The following is a 20,762-nucleotide window of genomic DNA, read 5'->3' as shown; positions in this document are numbered from 1 at the left end:
ATACCATTGTCCTGTAGTATATATGCCCGGGCAGAGTATATACCATTGTCCGGTAGTGTACATACCATTGTCCTGTAGTATATATGCCCGGGCAGAGTATATACCATTGGCCTGTAGTATATATGCCCGGGCAGAGTATATACCATTGGCCTGTAGTATATATGCCCGGGCAGAGTATATACCATTGTCCTGTAGTGTATATACCTTTGGCCTGTAGTGTATATACCATTGTCCTGTAGTGTACATACCATTGCCCTGTAGTATATATGCCCGGGCAGAGTATATACCATTGGCCTGTAGTGTATATACCTTTGGCCTGTAGTGTATATACCATTGTCCTGTAGTGTACATACCATTGTCCTGTAGTATATATGCCCGGGCAGAGTATATACCATTGGCCTGTAGTATATATGCCCGGGCAGAGTATATACCATTGTCCTGTAGTGTATATACCTTTGGCCTGTAGTGTATATACCATTGTCCTGTAGTGTACATACCATTGTCCTGTAGTATATATGCCCGGGCAGAGTATATACCATTGGCCTGTAGTATATATGCCCGGGCAGAGTATATACCATTGGCCTGTAGTATATATGCCCGGGCAGAGTATATACCATTGGCCTGTAGTATATATGCCCGGGCAGAGTATATACCATTGGCCTGTAGTATATATGCCCGGGCAGAGTATATACCATTGGCCTGTAGTATATATGCCCGGGCAGAGTACATACCATTGTCCTGTAGTGTACATACCTTTGGCCTGTAGTGTATATACCATTGTCCTGTAGTATATATGCCCGGGCAGAGTATATACCATTGTCCTGTAGTATATATGCCCGGGCAGAGTATATACCATTGTCCTGTAGTGTACATACCATTGTCCTGTAGTGTATATGCCCGGGCAGAGTATATACCATTGGCCTGTAGTATATATGCCCGGGCAGAGTATATACCATTGGCCTGTAGTATATATGCCCGGGCAGAGTATATACCATTGTCCTGTAGTGTATATACCTTGGGCCTGTAGTGTATATACCATTGTCCTGTAGTGTACATACCATTGCCCTGTAGTATATATGCCCGGGCAGAGTATATACCATTGGCCTGTAGTGTATATACCTTTGGCCTGTAGTGTATATACCATTGTCCTGTAGTGTACATACCATTGTCCTGTAGTATATATGCCCGGGCAGAGTATATACCATTGGCCTGTAGTATATATGCCCGGGCAGAGTATATACCATTGTCCTGTAGTGTATATACCTTTGGCCTGTAGTGTATATACCATTGTCCTGTAGTGTACATACCATTGTCCTGTAGTATATATGCCCGGGCAGAGTATATACCATTGGCCTGTAGTATATATGCCCGGGCAGAGTATATACCATTGGCCTGTAGTATATATGCCCGGGCAGAGTATATACCATTGGCCTGTAGTATATATGCCCGGGCAGAGTATATACCATTGGCCTGTAGTATATATGCCCGGGCAGAGTATATACCATTGGCCTGTAGTATATATGCCCGGGTAGAGTATATACCATTGTCCTGTAGTGTATATGCCCGGGCAGAGTATATACCATTGTCCTGTAGTATATATGCCCGGGCAGAGTATATACCATTGTCCTGTAGTATATATGCCCGGGCAGAGTATATACCATGGTCCTGTAGTGTATATACCATTGGCCTGTAGTGCATATACCATTGTCCTGTAGTATATATGCCCGGGCAGAGTATATACCATTGGCCTGTAGTATATATGCCCGGGCAGAGTATATACCATTGGCCTGTAGTGTATATACCATTGGCCTGTAGTATATATGCCCGGGCAGAGTATATACCATTGGCCTGTAGTGTATATACCATTGGCCTGTAGTATATATGCCCGGGCAGAGTATATACCATTGGCCTGTAGTATATATGCCCGGGTAGAGTATATACCATTGTCCTGTATCTTATGTGACCCTGGGATTTTGCAGATCTTTACAAACCCTACAACAACAATCCCGAATCCCATAGGAGGGGAGCGGCAGGGTCCTGAGGGGCGGCTCGGGGCAGATGACCACTTTTCGGGATCCCTTTGAGCAATATGTTGGGTGCTCAGCGATGCATAACAGTGAGGTAATGAGACGTGAGCCATGAATTATTTAGCGTGCGCCCGTCTACGCTCCTCCATTCATTACTACAGCACGCAGCGCAGCAAGTGAATGGAGCAGATTTATTTAACCCCGACTACCCCAAAACTGTGAGGCAGCTGTCTGGTAATGAGCGGTAACCACCAGGACGTGGATCTGCGATACCATACAATGCAGTGCAGACCCGAGGCTCGGAGCGTGGGCCGGAGGCTCGGAGACCTGATGGTTCCTCCAGATCGGGCACCTGCAGCCCAGATAATAGGAGGAACATCTCAATTTATAGAAGTGGGAGGCGTGAGATTAACAAGCGGTACACGGGGCGACACCTCATGTTTAGGTGCCGGGTGGCAGCGCTGAGATGAGCCATATTTCAGAGGCTCTCGTCTCGCTCAATGTTCTGCAATGTCCTGTCTGCGCTCATAGATAATTTAAGAGACCTGGTTCTCTGATAATTTATGGCTCCTCGGCTTAATCCTTTTGTTCCAGGGTGGACATGATGAGTGCGACGACTCCCCCGGGAGACGGGGATTAAGGAGGGTCTCGGTCTGTGTCTCCCTAGTGTAAATCAGGTCATACAAGAGCCGGTCCAGGGGACAGAGGGTGACAATCCGCCCCCCGGGAACATGTCCGGGTTATGCCAGGGAATTAGACAGACGGGAGACGCAGGAGCCAGGATAAAAGATAAAAGTTTAGGGGTAAGAAGAAGGTTTGGGTAAGGAGGGGGATGGTAATGAGCCCCCGGAGGTCATAGGTCACCCAGGATTTGAACACCAGAAGCCACGAATCCTGGCGGAAGTTCTCCCCCTTTCATTATGTAACTGTTGACTCTAGAAATATCAGATAATTAACTGTTAGAATATGTAATTAGAATTGCACTAAAATCTAAAATAACCCATGAAATGCCCCGATTGTGAGGAGCCCCCCGGCCCCCGCTCACCCGCACATGGCCCCGTGTTCCCACATCGCTTAAGCACAACACTTTCCGCAGTGACGCCGCCTTAGGACGCGCTTTCATGTGCGTTTAGACCCAATCAGACGCCAGACTATACGACTGGAAATTACATAATGGACAAAACTTCTACTTTGTTACTGAAGCTTTGTGTTCCCTCCGGAGCAGAACTCCCCTGACACACTGCGCGGTTACTCTCCGGGTTTTACAGATGAATGGTGGAAGCAGAGATTTTTCTTCCCGGTGAAGTGCGGACCGGCGCAGTAATTATCATGCGGAGATTAATCAGAGAAAACGAGGACGTGCTGCCCCTTGTCAGGAGGTAATGGATGGAGCTGGCAGGAGGACAGAGGAGAACATCTCTCCCAACTTCTCTGGGCCCTCAGTCTGGATGCAGCTTGGGGTGCGACAGAGTACAATGTGATGTGTATGGTGGGAGCACAGATGTCCGTATAGAACAAATGCAGCTGCTTTGGATGTGACTGGAGAATAAAATACCAAATAACTGATATAAAGTGAACAAATTCTAGCATCCGGTTATGGACATCAATCATCTAACCAGTGCGGCCATGGACCATTCCTCAGGGTGTAAGTGACCTTCCTTGTGGAATTCTGGGAGGCCACCGGATCTCAAGCAGTCCTGGTGTATGTGATGGCCGGTCTAGGGTTGAGGGACATCTGGGGGCAAGCAAGGGTCAGGCACAGGGAGGGTTAATTGGGAAAATCAATAGGATAAGGAGGAATAGCAGAAGTTAGGAAACGAGCAGAGTTCTAACCTTTCACAGGAACTGGTGCATAACAATCCTCTATTGCTCACAGGAGTCACGGCTCCGTATATATGTGGGGTAGGCGACTATTATAAACAGGGGCAGATGGGGACGTAAAACAGCAGACCCTTTAAAATCTGATCACCAGTCACGTCCATCCATTATGTGTCATGTGTGCAGTTCAAGTGAACAGAGCCAAGCTGCAATGCCAAGTACATCCACTATACTATGTATGGCGCTGTCCATGGTAAGGAGACCAAAGGCGGTTTAACAACTTACTGGTTCTGGAATCCCTTTTACACAAAGAATTGCACCCTACAGGTCTGCGGAGCAAAATCTGGAGGGAATGCAGAAGCTACTACTACTACCCCCAGCAGACGCCCTGCTCCAGCAGAGTATGGCAAGTCTAGGAATGAGGGAAGGCAATCAGCAGACGCGTCATCGGGAGATGTAAATCTGCGGCTTCTCAATTTGTTTATAAATTGCACAGGATTACAATCCATCAAGGTAATAGATTGGGGAGACGCGCGGCGGGGTGTCAGATGAAGAATGGCAGCCGCTGCGCCATCCGTCACACAGCCGCCACCGCGCTCAGGTATACGGGGAGACAGGACCACGATATAGACAGGGGACAGAAATTAACGCTATGATCGACATGGACATTGTGCGTTGTCGGAGGCAAAGCAAAAGCCATAACACAGCTGAAGTACCCGTATATTACTGCCACACAGGGTCCTTGGCACTGCAGCTTTAGGAGTGACTGGAGTACAATAGCTCATGCGTGTGTGCAGTGTCCGCAGGGGAGGCGTCTAGCGTCAATGCGGAGCGCTCCCCCTGCCGCCGATACGTGCCGTTCTGATGAGCAGCGGGAGGACTTTTTTGGGGGGTGTTTTGACGCTAATTGGAGGAGACACTGAATGTATTGTGCTTCTTCATTAGCGCCAGCCTATCGCCTCCCTCCGTTGTCTGCAGATGCCATTTGGCCGCCACCAGCAGGTGTTCACTTTACCTTTTAATTAGAGGCCCAGAAACACAAGAGATTCCGTACTCTTCCCCCGAGACAGAAGGAGATCGGCACCAACCTGCACCCTGGATATCGCCTGCGCCGTGGACCCCCACATGTCAGTGGGGGCTCCACATACAATGACTGCCGATTTCTATTCCACTTCAAATTTATCCTCATTATCAAGATCACTGATTGCTGTCAGTAAATAGGAACATTCCTGTTCACATGCAGAAGCTGTAGATATGATTTAAAGGGGTTTTCCGGCAGATCATATTCTTCAGTATCAGATTGGTGGGGGGCCTGACATCTGGGACCACCACCACCAATCAGCTGCTGAGTGAGGCTCCAGTGTCAGCTCGGGTCCCGCAGCCTGTGAGGTCCTGCCCGCTGGTCCCCCCATCGTATCATGGAATATCCCTTTCAATACTTTAGATTGGTTTATCATCTGACACACTGTAGCAAAATCTCATTTGTGACTGAGAAGATTGTTTTCAATTCACTGACAGCAAGAACTGGAAGACATTGCTTCTCACGATATGGGAGTGAAGTTACAGCGGTAAAGGGTTAAGTGTCCCTACAGTAAAGCGCAGGCCCGTGTCTTTGTGTGGGTCGCTGAGCTTCTGTCACACCTGAGTAAGCGGTCGCCAGGGATAAGGATGCGACAAGAGCCACTTCAGCCCGGAGAGGCTCCGCAGGGAGACACAAGTGCCGAGATCCCGCTGTCCATGAGCTAATGGCCGAGGCGACCGATCCATTACCGCACCACGGCCCGAGAGCGTCCGCATGCTACACAGCATGACCACGGGATGTGGGGCACCCACAGGGTGACAAGGCAGCCACTTATAATCCCTTCCTGCAAACCAAGGTCCTTGAGTCGCCCTCCGCTGTCACACTGTAACGCACCCTGTGTATGGTTTTATCTGAGTCTGGGAAAGTTGGGTGATGATGGAAGTGTGTGAAACAGACAAATATAACCCAATACAATTCACTCAAGAGTTTCAACACTAAATAGCACACAAGTTACATTGTTAATAAAACCACATAATAAGAGGAACACCACACAGAAAATCCAGAGCCCACAAAAGGTCACAATGTATAATACGGTATATGTGGAGACTCAATCCTACCACATGGAATCCGATATCCACATCCCTTAGTATATATCCGCAGGCATCAAACAGGGCAGAGCAGGAGGGCAGCATGCAAGCGCATGGGCACAGGAGGGCAGCATGCAAGGGCATGGGCACAGGAGGGCAGCATGCAAGCGCATGGGCACAGGAGGGCAGCATGCAAGCGCATGGGCACAGGAGGGCAGCATGCAAGCGCATGGGCACAGGAGGGCAGCATGCAAGCGCATGGGCACAGGAGGGCAGCATGCAAGCGCATGGGCGCAGGAGGGCAGCATGCAAGGGCATGGGCACAGGAGGGCAGCATGCAAGGGCACAGGAGGGCAGCATGCAAGCGCATGGGCAGCATGCAAGCGCATGGGCACAGGAGGGCAGCATGCAAGCGCATGGGCAGCATGCAAGCGCATGGGCACAGGAGGGCAGCATGCAAGCGCATGGGCACAGGAGGGCAGGCGCATGGGCACACACCAAGGGACACATGCTTCATGTAGTAGGCTTTGTTAAGGGAACCCTTGAAAAGCGTCCTTTGTGAGTCTCCACATATACTTTCTTAGTATACACTGTGACCTTATGCAGGCCCTGGATTTTCTGGGTGTTGTTCCACTATTGGATATGGTTTCAGATCTGTCATTCAATAAATTTATGCTTCTATTGTGTATTGTGTGCTGTCCTGGATCTCTTTGGGGGGGTCCGTCATGTGATGCATAACTGAGCACTACTGGTTGGAGGTGTAGTATTACACATGCGTATATTATATGTCTGAACAGGGGCTGAGCCTCTGCAATGGGAATATGTACAGTGAGAGAGATATACAGAAGGCCCAACATACCAGCAACATGGCGGACGTCCCGTTGGGTCTTGATAAATGGATGGTCATCTCCGGGAACATGCGGTCAATCCGAGTGATGACGTCATCAATGTACCTGGAAGAAACGTAAGAAAAGGCAAAATATCAATCTAAGCTCCGGCACATGAGATGGGGCAGTGGAGTTCTCCTTTAGGTGCCAGGAGCGGACAGGACGCTTGTCTGTTGTGACTCGGGATTGCGGCCATCCTCACTTTTTGGCGCTGTGAGTGACAGGTCCATCACCGCAGTCCCGCAGCCACCACCGCCAGCCGCCTGCTCAGCAAAAAAAACCCAAGAAAAAAAAAAAATTGTTGTCGCTTTGCAGGAGAACAAAGGTCATCACTAACTATATGCTAATAGAGACATCAGGTATCCGGCTGCAGCCAAACCACAATCAATACACATCTCCAGCGCTGGACCCCGGCCGGACTCTGCAGAATGTAATGAGGCCGCCCCGCGAAAGAAATGGCAAGGAAGCAAAGCTAAGGGGGGGAGGGGGAGAAGTGCCCCGCACACAGCTCAAGCTGCAAGCCGCACCAGGACGCCAACATAAGCCCAAACATCTGCAGTGCCCCATGTAGCACTGGACACCCCAATATCAATCCCCCAATTAGCGGATATAATGACCAGCCCTAGGCTTCTGAACCGCTCGGAAGGTTCCTCATGGGCGGGGCTTAGGTGCCGGGCACTCTGGGAGGACAGTGTTGGGCGAGGTAGGTAGAAAGTGAATACGGTGTAATAAGTAAAGGTAGGTCAGCGCTTACCATATTATAGCGCCTGTACAACATTATATGTCTCCATGGTAACAGACTACAAACAAACCCTGAGTAGTAATACTCTCATGGACACATAATCCAGCATGGGAGCTCTGGCCACAGTTCCCTCTATTGTCTGGCTGCTAGAAGACTCCAGGTAGGGGCTCTCTCCCAGGAACCTTGTTGCTCCATCTTACAGACCCCCCCAGAAGTAACCACAGAGCGACGGCGCGTTTCTCAACACCCGAAACGTGATTAACGTCTGGACAGATGGTGACAGCGAGATTGAGCCTGACCCCTCTCCTCCTGGATCTCATCCAGTGCTGGTGCGATGCCGCGCCGCTTCACAGAGAGATTTAAATAGCAATGAATCCCACACAAGGCGCAGGAGACATGCTGTTCACTTCATACACCCCTGCAATGTGCAGAGAGGAGGCAGCGCTGGCACCACGACAGCGCCACTAAATCATCTCATCACTAAACGTGCCGCCACGTTACCCGGGTGCTCCATGGGGGGATCCGACAAGGGTGCATCAGGTGCATCATCACGTGGGCACGCCGAGACCCCCGGCTTGTCTATGGACTCTTCACACACTGTACCAAATGTATCCCCTGACCATGACTGATCGGAGGACCTTCCAATAGAGTGGAGTCCTGCTTGCGGCACTTGAGGACCAACCCCTGAGAGCAGAAATTGCTACGGACTGTAAGCAGTTCTTGCTCTAGGGGACCTAAGGACCCCCCTCTGATTTGATCTTTCTCAAGCAGATTGAAGATCTCCTCTAAGGCTATAATTCACACTGCCGCTGGCCGCCGTACCGTAGCACGGCGGGCATACGTCAGCGCGCGGGGGCTCACCCCTCTCCATAGGGATGTATGGCGCACAGCGCCGTAATACGGGGAAAGATAGATGTCCTATCTTTTTCCCGGATACAGAGCGGCACCGTGCCGCAGTGTGCTGCACCGTACCGCTCCCGTAGGGCGCCGCGTGCCCACTGCGGTCTATGGGGATCATATATCGGCCGTATATATACATCCCCATTACGACAGTGTGAATGTAGCCGAACTCTTGCTCTGGCAGACTAGAGGACCTTCTCAAGACAGACTTGAGGACCACCTTGCACAAGCAGCTTTGGCTTTGATGGATACTTATAGTAGAGTCCTGCTCTGGTGGATTTGAGGACCACCCTCAGCAGTAGTTACTCTCTATAGTTGAGGACCATGAAGTGTAAGCAGTCCTTGCTTTGTGGGTCCTAAGGAGGCCCCTCTACCTTCAGTTCTTGCTCCAGTGTGGCCGACTTCAGGACCTTCCCTGTCAGCTACCCATCCTCTGGCGGACTTGAGGACCCTCCTTAATGATTGACTGTGTGCACGGCTTCATCCCAGCAAGAGAAAACATGGAGTAAGTGAAGGAATTTCTTCGGATTTGGCTAAAAACAAGACAAAGCCCGACAGAAGCCACGACACAATAATTAGTTCCACTGAAGGTGTCAAAATAAATATAAAAAAAAAAAACTAAAAAATTTCTAATACACAAAAAACCCCACCCCTGTCCAAGTGGCATGTGTATGTGCTGAGCGCAGCGCCCTGTTGATTATCCCCCGCCCCGGTGTCTGATTTATTATTAACCTCTGAGGCAGCGGAGGAGATGATAATTTGGTGGAGCGCGCCGCTGTCTCCAGTACAAGCCGCTACATGTCAGCGCGGCCGCCGCCGCTGTCCTCCCCGCAACACCAATTAACAAGGTTTAATAAAGCAGAAGACGGCGAGGACAATGCTCAGTGATATTCCCAAAACTGCCACCGAGACGACTCCCAGGAGGGAGAGACAGAGGGTCTCACAGGGGGACAATGGGCGATAGTATGAATACTGCTGCCCCGTCATTCCACTCATCATGGGGGTCCGACCTTCACTAATCACACAGGTCACCATCCACTACTACCCCCATCCTGCAGGGAGTATACATCCACTACCACCACCATCCTGCAGGGAGTATACATCCACTACTACCCCCATCCTGCAGTGAGTATACATCCACTACTACCCCCATCCTGCAGGGAGTATAAATCCACTACCACCACCATCCTGCAGGGAGTATACATCCACTACTACCCCCATCCTGCAGGGAGTATACATCCACTACTACCCCCATCCTGCAGGGAGTATACATCCACTACTACCCCCATCCTGCAGGGAGTATACATCCACTACTACCCCCATCCTGCAGGGAGTATACATCCACTACCACCACCATCCTGCAGGGAGTATACATCCACTACTACCCCCATCCTGCAGTGAGTATACATCCACTACTACCCCCATCCTGCAGGGAGTATACATCCACTACCACCACCATCCTGCAGGGAGTATACATCCACTACTACCCCCATCCTGCAGGGAGTATACATCCACTACTACCCCCATCCTGCAGGGAGTATACATCCACTACTACCCCCATCTTGCAGGGAGTATACATCCACTACTACCCCCATCCTGCAGGGAGAATACATCCACTACCACCACCATCCTGCAGGGAGTATACATCCACTACTACCCCCATCCTGCAGGGAGTATACACATCCACTACTACCCCCATCCTGCAGGGAGTATACATCCACTACTACCCCCATCCTGCAGGGAGTATACATCCACTACTACCCCCATCTTGCAGGGAGTATACATCCACTACTACCCCCATCCTGCAGGGAGAATACATCCACTACCACCACCATCCTGCAGGGAGTATACATCCACTACTACCCCCATCCTGCAGGGAGTATACATCCACTACTACCCCCATCCTGCAGGGAGTATACATCCACTACTACCACCACCATCCTGCAGGGAGTATACATCCACTACTACCACCACCATCCTGCAGGGAGTATACATCCACTACTACCCCCATCCTGCAGGGAGTATACATCCACTACTACCACCATCCTGCAGGGAGTATACATCCACTACCACCACCATCCTGCAGGGAGTATACATCCACTACTACCCCCATCCTGCAGGGAGTATACATCCACTACTACCCCCATCCTGCAGGGAGTATACATCCACTACTACCCCCATCCTGCAGGGAGTATACATCCACTACTACCACCATCCTGCAGGGAGTATACATCCACTACCACCACCATCCTGCAGGGAGTATACATCCACTACTACCACCATCCTGCAGGGAGTATACATCACTACCACCACCACCATCCTGCAGGGAGAATACATCCACTACCACCACCACCATCCTGCAGGGAGTATAAATCCACTACTACCACCACCATCCTGCAGGGAATATAAATCCACTACTACCACCACCATCCTGCAGGGAGTATACATCCACTACTACCACCATCCTGCAGGGAGTATACATCCACTACTACCACCATCCTGCAGGGAGTATACATCCACTACTACCACCACCATCCTGCAGGGAGTATACATCCACTACTACCCCCATCCGGCAGGGAGTATACATCCACTACCACCACCACCACCATCCTGCAGGGAGTATACATCCACTACCACCTCCACCATCCTGCAGGGAGTATACATCCACTACCACTACCGCCACCATCCTGTAGGGAGTATACATCCACTACCACCACCACCATCCTGCAGGGAGTATACATCCACTACTACCACCATCCTGCAGGGAGTATACATCCACTACCACCACCATCCTGCAGGGAGTATACATCCACTACCACCACCATCCTGCAGGGAGTATACATCCACTACTACCACCACCATCCTGCAGGGAGTATACATCCACTACTACCACCATCCTGCAGGGAGTATACATCCACTACCACCACCACCACCATCCTGCAGGGAGTATAAATCCACTACTACCACCACCATCCTGCAGGGAGTATACATCCACTACCACCACCACCATCCTGCAGGGAGTATAAATCCACTACTACCACCACCATCCTGCAGGGAGTATACATCCACTACCACCTCCACCATCCTGCAGGGAGTATACATCCACTACCACCACCACCATCCTGCAGGGAGTATACATCCACTACTACCACCATCCTGCAGGGAGTATACATCCACTACCACCACCACCATCCTGCAGGGAGTATACATCCACTACCACCACCATCCTGCAGGGAGTATACATCCACTACCACCACCACCATTCTGCAGGGAGTATAAATCCACTACTACCACCACCATCCTGCAGGGAGTATAAATCCACTACCACCACCATCCTTCAGGGAGTATAAATCCACTACTACCACCACCATCCTGCAGGGAGTATAAATCCACTACTACCACCACCATCCTGCAGGGAGTATACATCCACTACTACCACCATCCTGCAGGGAGTATACATCCACTACTACCACCATCCTGCAGGGAGTATACATCCACTACCACCTCCACCATCCTGCAGGGAGTATACATCCACTACCACCACCACCATCCTGCAGGGAGTATACATCCACTACTACCCCCATCCTGCAGGGAGTATACATCCACTACTACCCCCATCCTGCAGGGAGTATACATTCACTACTACCCCCATCCTGCAGGGAGTATACATCCACTACTACCCCCATCCTGCAGGGAGTATACATCCACTACCACCACCATCCTGCAGGGAGTATACATCCACTACCACCACCACCACCACCACCATCCTGCAGGGAGTATACATCCACTACCACCACCATCCTGCAGGGAGAATACATCCACTACCACCACCATCCTGCAGGGAGTATACATCCACTACCACCTCCACCATCCTGCAGGGAGTATACATCCACTACCACCACCATCCTGCAGGGAGTATACATCCACTACCACCACCACCACCATCCTGCAGGGAGTATAAATCCACTACTACCACCACCATCCTGCAGGGAGTATACATCCACTACCACCACCATCCTGCAGGGAGTATACATCCACTACTACCCCCATCCTGCAGTGAGTATACATCCACTACTACCCCCATCCTGCAGGGAGTATAAATCCACTACCACCACCATCCTGCAGGGAGTATACATCCACTACTACCCCCATCCTGCAGGGAGTATACATCCACTACTACCCCCATCCTGCAGGGAGTATACATCCACTACTACCCCCATCCTGCAGGGAGTATACATCCACTACTACCCCCATCCTGCAGGGAGTATACATCCACTACCACCACCATCCTGCAGGGAGTATACATCCACTACTACCCCCATCCTGCAGTGAGTATACATCCACTACTACCCCCATCCTGCAGGGAGTATACATCCACTACCACCACCATCCTGCAGGGAGTATACATCCACTACTACCCCCATCCTGCAGGGAGTATACATCCACTACTACCCCCATCCTGCAGGGAGTATACATCCACTAGTACCCCCATCTTGCAGGGAGTATACATCCACTACTACCCCCATCCTGCAGGGAGAATACATCCACTACCACCACCATCCTGCAGGGAGTATACATCCACTACTACCCCCATCCTGCAGGGAGTATACACATCCACTACTACCCCCATCCTGCAGGGAGTATACATCCACTACTACCCCCATCCTGCAGGGAGTATACATCCACTACTACCCCCATCTTGCAGGGAGTATACATCCACTACTACCCCCATCCTGCAGGGAGAATACATCCACTACCACCACCATCCTGCAGGGAGTATACATCCACTACTACCCCCATCCTGCAGGGAGTATACATCCACTACTACCCCCATCCTGCAGGGAGTATACATCCACTACTACCACCACCATCCTGCAGGGAGTATACATCCACTACTACCACCACCATCCTGCAGGGAGTATACATCCACTACTACCCCCATCCTGCAGGGAGTATACATCCACTACTACCACCATCCTGCAGGGAGTATACATCCACTACCACCACCATCCTGCAGGGAGTATACATCCACTACTACCCCCATCCTGCAGGGAGTATACATCCACTACTACCCCCATCCTGCAGGGAGTATACATCCACTACTACCCCCATCCTGCAGGGAGTATACATCCACTACTACCCCCATCCTGCAGGGAGTATACATCCACTACTACCCCCATCCTGCAGGGAGTATACATCCACTACTACCACCATCCTGCAGGGAGTATACATCCACTACCACCACCATCCTGCAGGGAGTATACATCCACTACTACCACCATCCTGCAGGGAGTATACATCACTACCACCACCACCATCCTGCAGGGAGAATACATCCACTACCACCACCACCATCCTGCAGGGAGTATAAATCCACTACTACCACCACCATCCTGCAGGGAATATAAATCCACTACTACCACCACCATCCTGCAGGGAGTATACATCCACTACTACCACCATCCTGCAGGGAGTATACATCCACTACTACCACCATCCTGCAGGGAGTATACATCCACTACTACCACCACCATCCTGCAGGGAGTATACATCCACTACTACCCCCATCCGGCAGGGAGTATACATCCACTACCACCACCACCACCATCCTGCAGGGAGTATACATCCACTACCACCTCCACCATCCTGCAGGGAGTATACATCCACTACCACTACCGCCACCATCCTGTAGGGAGTATACATCCACTACCACCACCACCATCCTGCAGGGAGTATACATCCACTACTACCACCATCCTGCAGGGAGTATACATCCACTACCACCACCATCCTGCAGGGAGTATACATCCACTACCACCACCATCCTGCAGGGAGTATACATCCACTACTACCACCACCATCCTGCAGGGAGTATACATCCACTACTACCACCATCCTGCAGGGAGTATACATCCACTACCACCACCACCACCATCCTGCAGGGAGTATAAATCCACTACTACCACCACCATCCTGCAGGGAGTATACATCCACTACCACCACCACCATCCTGCAGGGAGTATAAATCCACTACCACCACCACCATCCTGCAGGGAGTATAAATCCACTACTACCACCACCATCCTGCAGGGAGTATACATCCACTACCACCTCCACCATCCTGCAGGGAGTATACATCCACTACCACCACCACCATCCTGCAGGGAGTATACATCCACTACCACCACCATCCTGCAGGGAGTATACATCCACTACCACCACCACCATTCTGCAGGGAGTATAAATCCACTACTACCACCACCATCCTGCAGGGAGTATAAATCCACTACCACCACCATCCTTCAGGGAGTATAAATCCACTACTACCACCACCATCCTGCAGGGAGTATAAATCCACTACTACCACCACCATCCTGCAGGGAGTATACATCCACTACTACCACCATCCTGCAGGGAGTATACATCCACTACTACCACCATCCTGCAGGGAGTATACATCCACTACCACCTCCACCATCCTGCAGGGAGTATACATCCACTACCACCACCACCATCCTGCAGGGAGTATACATCCACTACTACCCCCATCCTGCAGGGAGTATACATCCACTACTACCCCCATCCTGCAGGGAGTATACATTCACTACTACCCCCATCCTGCAGGGAGTATACATCCACTACTACCCCCATCCTGCAGGGAGTATACATCCACTACCACCACCATCCTGCAGGGAGTATACATCCACTACCACCACCACCACCATCCTGCAGGGAGTATACATCCACTACCACCTCCACCATCCTGCAGGGAGTATACATCCACTACCACCACCATCCTGCAGGGAGTATACATCCACTACCACCACCACCACCATCCTGCAGGGAGTATAAATCCACTACTACCACCACCATCCTGCAGGGAGTATACATCCACTACCACCACCATCCTGCAGGGAGTATACATCCACTACTACCACCATCCTGCAGGGAGTATACATCCACTACTACCACCATCCTGCAGGGAGTATACATCCACTACTACCCCCATCCTGCAGGGAGTATACATCCACTACTACCCCCATCCTGCAGGGAGTATACATCCACTACCACTACCACCATCCTGCAGGGAGTATACATCCACTACTACCACCACCATCCTGCAGGGAGTATAAATCCACTACTACCACCACCATCCTGCAGGGAGTATAAATCCACTACTACCACCACCATCCTGCAGGGAGTATAAATCCACTACCACCACCACCATCCTGCAGGGAGTATACATCCACTACCACCACCACCACCACCATCCTGCAGGGAGTATAAATCCACTACTACCACCACCATCCTGCAGGGAGTATAAATCCACTACTACCACCACCATCCTGCAGGGAGTATAAATCCACTACCACCACCACCATCCTGCAGGGAGTATACATCCACTACCACCACCACCACCACCATCCTGCAGGGAGTATAAATCCACTACTACCACCACCATCCTGCAGGGAGTATAAATCCACTACTACCACCACCATCCTGCAGGGAGTATACATCCACTACCACCTCCACCATCCTGCAGGGAGTATACATCCACTACTACCACCACCATCCTGCAGGGAGTATACATCCACTACTACCACCATCCTGCAGGGAGTATACATCCACTACCACCACCACCACCATCCTGCAGGGAGTATACATCCACTACCACCACCACCACCATCCTGCAGGGAGTATAAATCCACTACTACCACCACCATCCTGCAGGGAGTATACATCCACTACTACCACCATCCTGCAGGGAGTATACATCCACTACCACCACCACCACCATCCTGCAGGGAGTATAAATCCACTACTACCACCACCATCCTGCAGGGAGTATAAATCCACTACTACCACCACCATCCTGCAGGGAGTATACATCCACTACCACCACCACCATCCTTCAGGGAGTATAAATCCACTACTACCACCACCATCCTGCAGGGAGTATAAATCCACTACTACCACCACCATCCTGCAGGGAGTATACATCCACTACTACCCCCATCCTGCAGGGAGTATACATCCACTACCACCACCACCACCATCCTGCAGGGAGTATACATCCACTACCACCACCACCACCATCCTGCAGGGAGTATACATCCACTACCACCACCACCATCCTGCAGGGAGTATAAATCCACTACTACCACCACCATCCTGCAGGGAGTATACATCCACTACCACCTCCACCATCCTGCAGGGAGTATACATCCACTACCACCACCACCACCATCCTGCAGGGAGTATACATCCACTACTACCACCACCATCCTGCAGGGAGTATAAATCCACTACTACCACCACCATCCTGCAGGGAGTATACATCCACTACTACCACCATCCTGCAGGGAGTATACATCCACTACTACCCCCATCCTGCAGGGAGTATACATCCACTACTACCCCCATCCTGCAGGGAGTATACATCCACTACTACCCCCATCCTGCAGGGAGTATACATCCACTACTACCCCCATCCTGCAGGGAGTATACATCCACTACTACCCCCATCCTGCAGGGAGTATACATCCACTACCACCACCATCCTGCAGGGAGTATACATCCACTACCACCACCACCATCCTTCAGGGAGTATAAATCCACTACTACCACCACCATCCTGCAGGGAGTATAAATCCACTACTACCACCATCCTGCAGGGAGACTACATCCACTACCACCACCACCATCCTGCAGGGAGTATACATCCACTACTACCCCCATCCTGCAGGGAGTATACATCCACTACTACCCCCATCCTGCAGGGAGTATACATTCACTACTACCCCCATCCTGCAGGGAGTATACATCCACTACTACCCCCATCCTGCAGGGAGTATACATCCACTACTACCCCCATCCTGCAGGGAGTATACATCCACTACCACCACCACCACCATCCTGCAGGGAGTATAAATCCACTACTACCACCACCATCCTGCAGGGAGTATACATCCACTACCACCTCCACCATCCTGCAGGGAGTATACATCCACTACCACCACCACCATCCTGCAGGGAGTATACATCCACTACCACCACCACCACCATCCTGCAGGGAGTATAAATCCACTACTACCACCACCATCCTGCAGGGAGTATACATCCACTACCACCACCACCACCATCCTGCAGGGAGTATAAATCCACTACTACCACCACCATCTTGCAGGGAGTATACATCCACTACTACCACCACCATCCTGCAGGGAGTATACATCCACTACCACCTCCACCATCCTGCAGGGAGTATACATCCACTACTACCACCACCATCCTGCAGGGAGTATACATCCACTACCACCTCCACCATCCTGCAGGGAGTATACATCCACTACCACCTCCACCATCCTGCAGGGAGTATACATCCACTACTACCACCATCCTGCAGGGAGTATAAATCCACTACTACCACCACCATCCTGCAGGGAGTATAAATCCACTACTACCACCACCATCCTGCAGGGAGTATACATCCACTACCACCTCCACCATCCTGCAGGGAGTATACATCCACTACTACCACCACCATCCTGCAGGGAGTATACATCCACTACCACCACCACCATCCTGCAGGGAGTATACATCCACTACTACCACCACCATCCTGCAGGGAGTATACATCCACTACCACCACCACCACCATCCTGCAGGGAGTATACATCCACTACTACCACCACCATCCTGCAGGGAGTATAAATCCACTACTACCACCACCATCCTGCAGGGAGTATAAATCCACTACTACCACCACCATCCTGCAGGGAGTATACATCCACTACCACCTCCACCATCCTGCAGGGTGAACCTTCCCAGTGATGTGCCTGCTGGTAGGTGATCTCAGGTAAGTGGCCAGTGACAGCAGGGACCGGGCGGCCGCTGGATGGAAGTAAAACGTCAGCAATCGGAAAAAACAACAAGAAATCTTCTCCATCATCAGCAGCGCGGCCTCCTGCATGTACCTGCGCCCGCTGCTGCCAGCCGGGGGACCCGGTGCCAGGCAGTGATGGATGGGGCGCTATGGTGTCAATGATAAGACTCCCCTCCTGCAGGATTGATGGAGCTGCAGAGCTGAGCTTCTGTTACACTGTGTGCCCCCGGCCAGTATATACAAGAGCCGCACATCATCTGTCAGCCTGTAGTCAGCGGGGCAGCCCAGGGGGCACACAAGGGGCACTGCCAGCATCCTGATAACAGGCGGATGAGTACAGCAGCCTTAACCCTTCCACGTCTGCTATTCTGGGCCCTTACGTACCTCCGACTGGTGTGGACCGGGGACGAAAAGCAGGAGGTGACCTCTAAAGGGATGATCCAACTTGGGTAAAACTTGCCTTCCTTCTTCAAGAACCTGCGCCAGGGTCATGTATTGTACTGCAGCTCGATCCAATCAAGTAAATGGGCCTGGGCTGCAGTACCACACATGGCCTGTGGATAGGTGGGGCGCTGTAGAACAGAGAAAATCCTAGCAGTAGGTAAGGAGATGGGGAGTAGATGGTGGGTACCCATGTACAGCACCATTTATAGGGGTGTGAATACTAATGCAATGGCTTGCATTACACCAAAGCTCCCATGTGTGTAGTCAGATGAACACAAGGTGATGGATTATAGGGATTTTATGGTATATCCATCCATCATGGCGCCGGCCTCATCCCGCTCAATCCCAAAGTTCCATCAGGAAGAAAGTTGAAGGCGTGACGTCAGGCGTCCACGGGGAGAAGAAGCTGCTAAAACCCCACCTTGTACTCCACGAGACGCTTCTATTCCCATAGCGGGCGATGTGTTGAAAGCTCGCGCTCCTTATGGCTGCCTGTCTCGGAATAGTACGCCGCCGCGGCTGATGACATATGGACACATATGCTCAGAGCTTATAAATACCGGCGCTCAAAACTCGAGGAGACGGCAACATCCCGATGTAAAAAAAAATCTACTTGTGGGAAAGCTGGGTTACAACCAATATGGCCGTCATGTCATGCACTTACCCAATTTTCCACTTTACACAACAGCTTATAAATAAAACCGAATCTACATTGTATAAGGTTTTCTGCAATTACATCCCGAGAAAAAAATCTAAGAATAGGTAACAAGGCTGTAACAAGGGGGATTCGGGTTAAATATTATCATCACCTAATTACCGGATAGGTAAGTAGTTTGAGACCATCTACTGGAGACCCCTACTGATCACCAGACGAGGGATACTCTGCCCCCCTCCTCCCTGACTACGACTACCAGGTTTAAGAAACATCAATTTCTCAAGGAATGCACATTAAAACTCTCCATCATCAAGGTCATGTGGCCAGAGGGGATCTCCTGTGATTGTAGGGGTATCAGTGGTGAACCCCACAATTTAGCAAATCCAATGAGGACCTGGCTTTACAGGAGACTTTCTGACATCTTTGTGTTGGCAATGACTTTCTGTGCTTGGGTCACATGACCACAGAACAAAAAAGAAACAATTTTGCATTGAAGGGTAAATCCGATACTTTGAATGGATACAATGACACAGCCCCAGTGTCTGCAGCAGAGTATCACAGTCCACAACCTGGAGGAGCCCCGGGTGGGACCGGACCGCTTCCCTCTTCTGGGTGGGGATCCTCTTTAAGATGCGAGACGCGTCATATAGTAATTTATTTATCTAGTGTAGATGTTCTGCATTGCAGCACGATAGGTGTGAGAACAATGGGAGGTGCGAATATTACTATGCTAATGCCGAAGCCCCCCCATAATCTGGAGGGGAGGAAGGTGCGAATGAAAAGAGAGAAGGATATACAAATACTGAACCTCTCTTTAAGGATCTGCACCCCTGTGATATCGGTGCTGAGCAATACCTGCCATGACCATGGATAAGAGGGGCACCCTATCTGAAAACAGGGTCCGGTCAGGACAAGATATATATTCGTGGTTTATTCGTGGAAACAGCGGCAATACCTTAATATGGTCACATCAGGAACTGCAGCTCTATTTACTAATCTCTAAGACCTCCTTAGGCCACACCATCCCATTACATCATTCAACATATTTTGAGAGCTTTATCCCATTCTAGATCTCTGCTTGCTGTGAATGAATTGGAAAAACCTTGTTACATTCCGGGTTACAATATCAGTTGCCAAAAGCATTGAAGAGTGGAGGGGGAAGACCTCACACTGCTGTGCTCTGTGCTCTCTGCAGCCAGTGTTATGTATTGTCCCTGGAGAGATGTGTAATCATACCTCACACTGCTGTGCTCTGTGCTCTCTGCAGCCAGAGTTGGGTATTATCCCTGGAGAG

At 50.8% G+C, this 20,762-nt stretch overlaps 1 protein-coding gene across 1 annotated transcript in view; it reads right to left on the bottom strand.

Moving 5' to 3' along the window:
• The window catches only part of MED27 (mediator complex subunit 27), a 145,226-nt gene that overhangs the window by 38,510 nt on the left and 85,954 nt on the right, over window positions 1-20,762 (bottom strand). The window contains exon 4 of the mRNA XM_072125580.1: window positions 6,814-6,907. Within this exon, the coding sequence (XP_071981681.1) occupies window positions 6,814-6,907 (94 nt within the window). The remainder of the gene's footprint in view (window positions 1-6,813; window positions 6,908-20,762) is intronic.

This window comes from Engystomops pustulosus, chromosome 9 (assembly GCF_040894005.1).
Source record: "Engystomops pustulosus chromosome 9, aEngPut4.maternal, whole genome shotgun sequence".
In the NCBI taxonomy this organism is placed as follows: domain Eukaryota; kingdom Metazoa; phylum Chordata; class Amphibia; order Anura; family Leptodactylidae; genus Engystomops; species Engystomops pustulosus.
The sequence above is the reverse complement of the archived record's forward strand: the minus strand, read 5'-3'. Positions and strand labels throughout refer to the sequence as shown.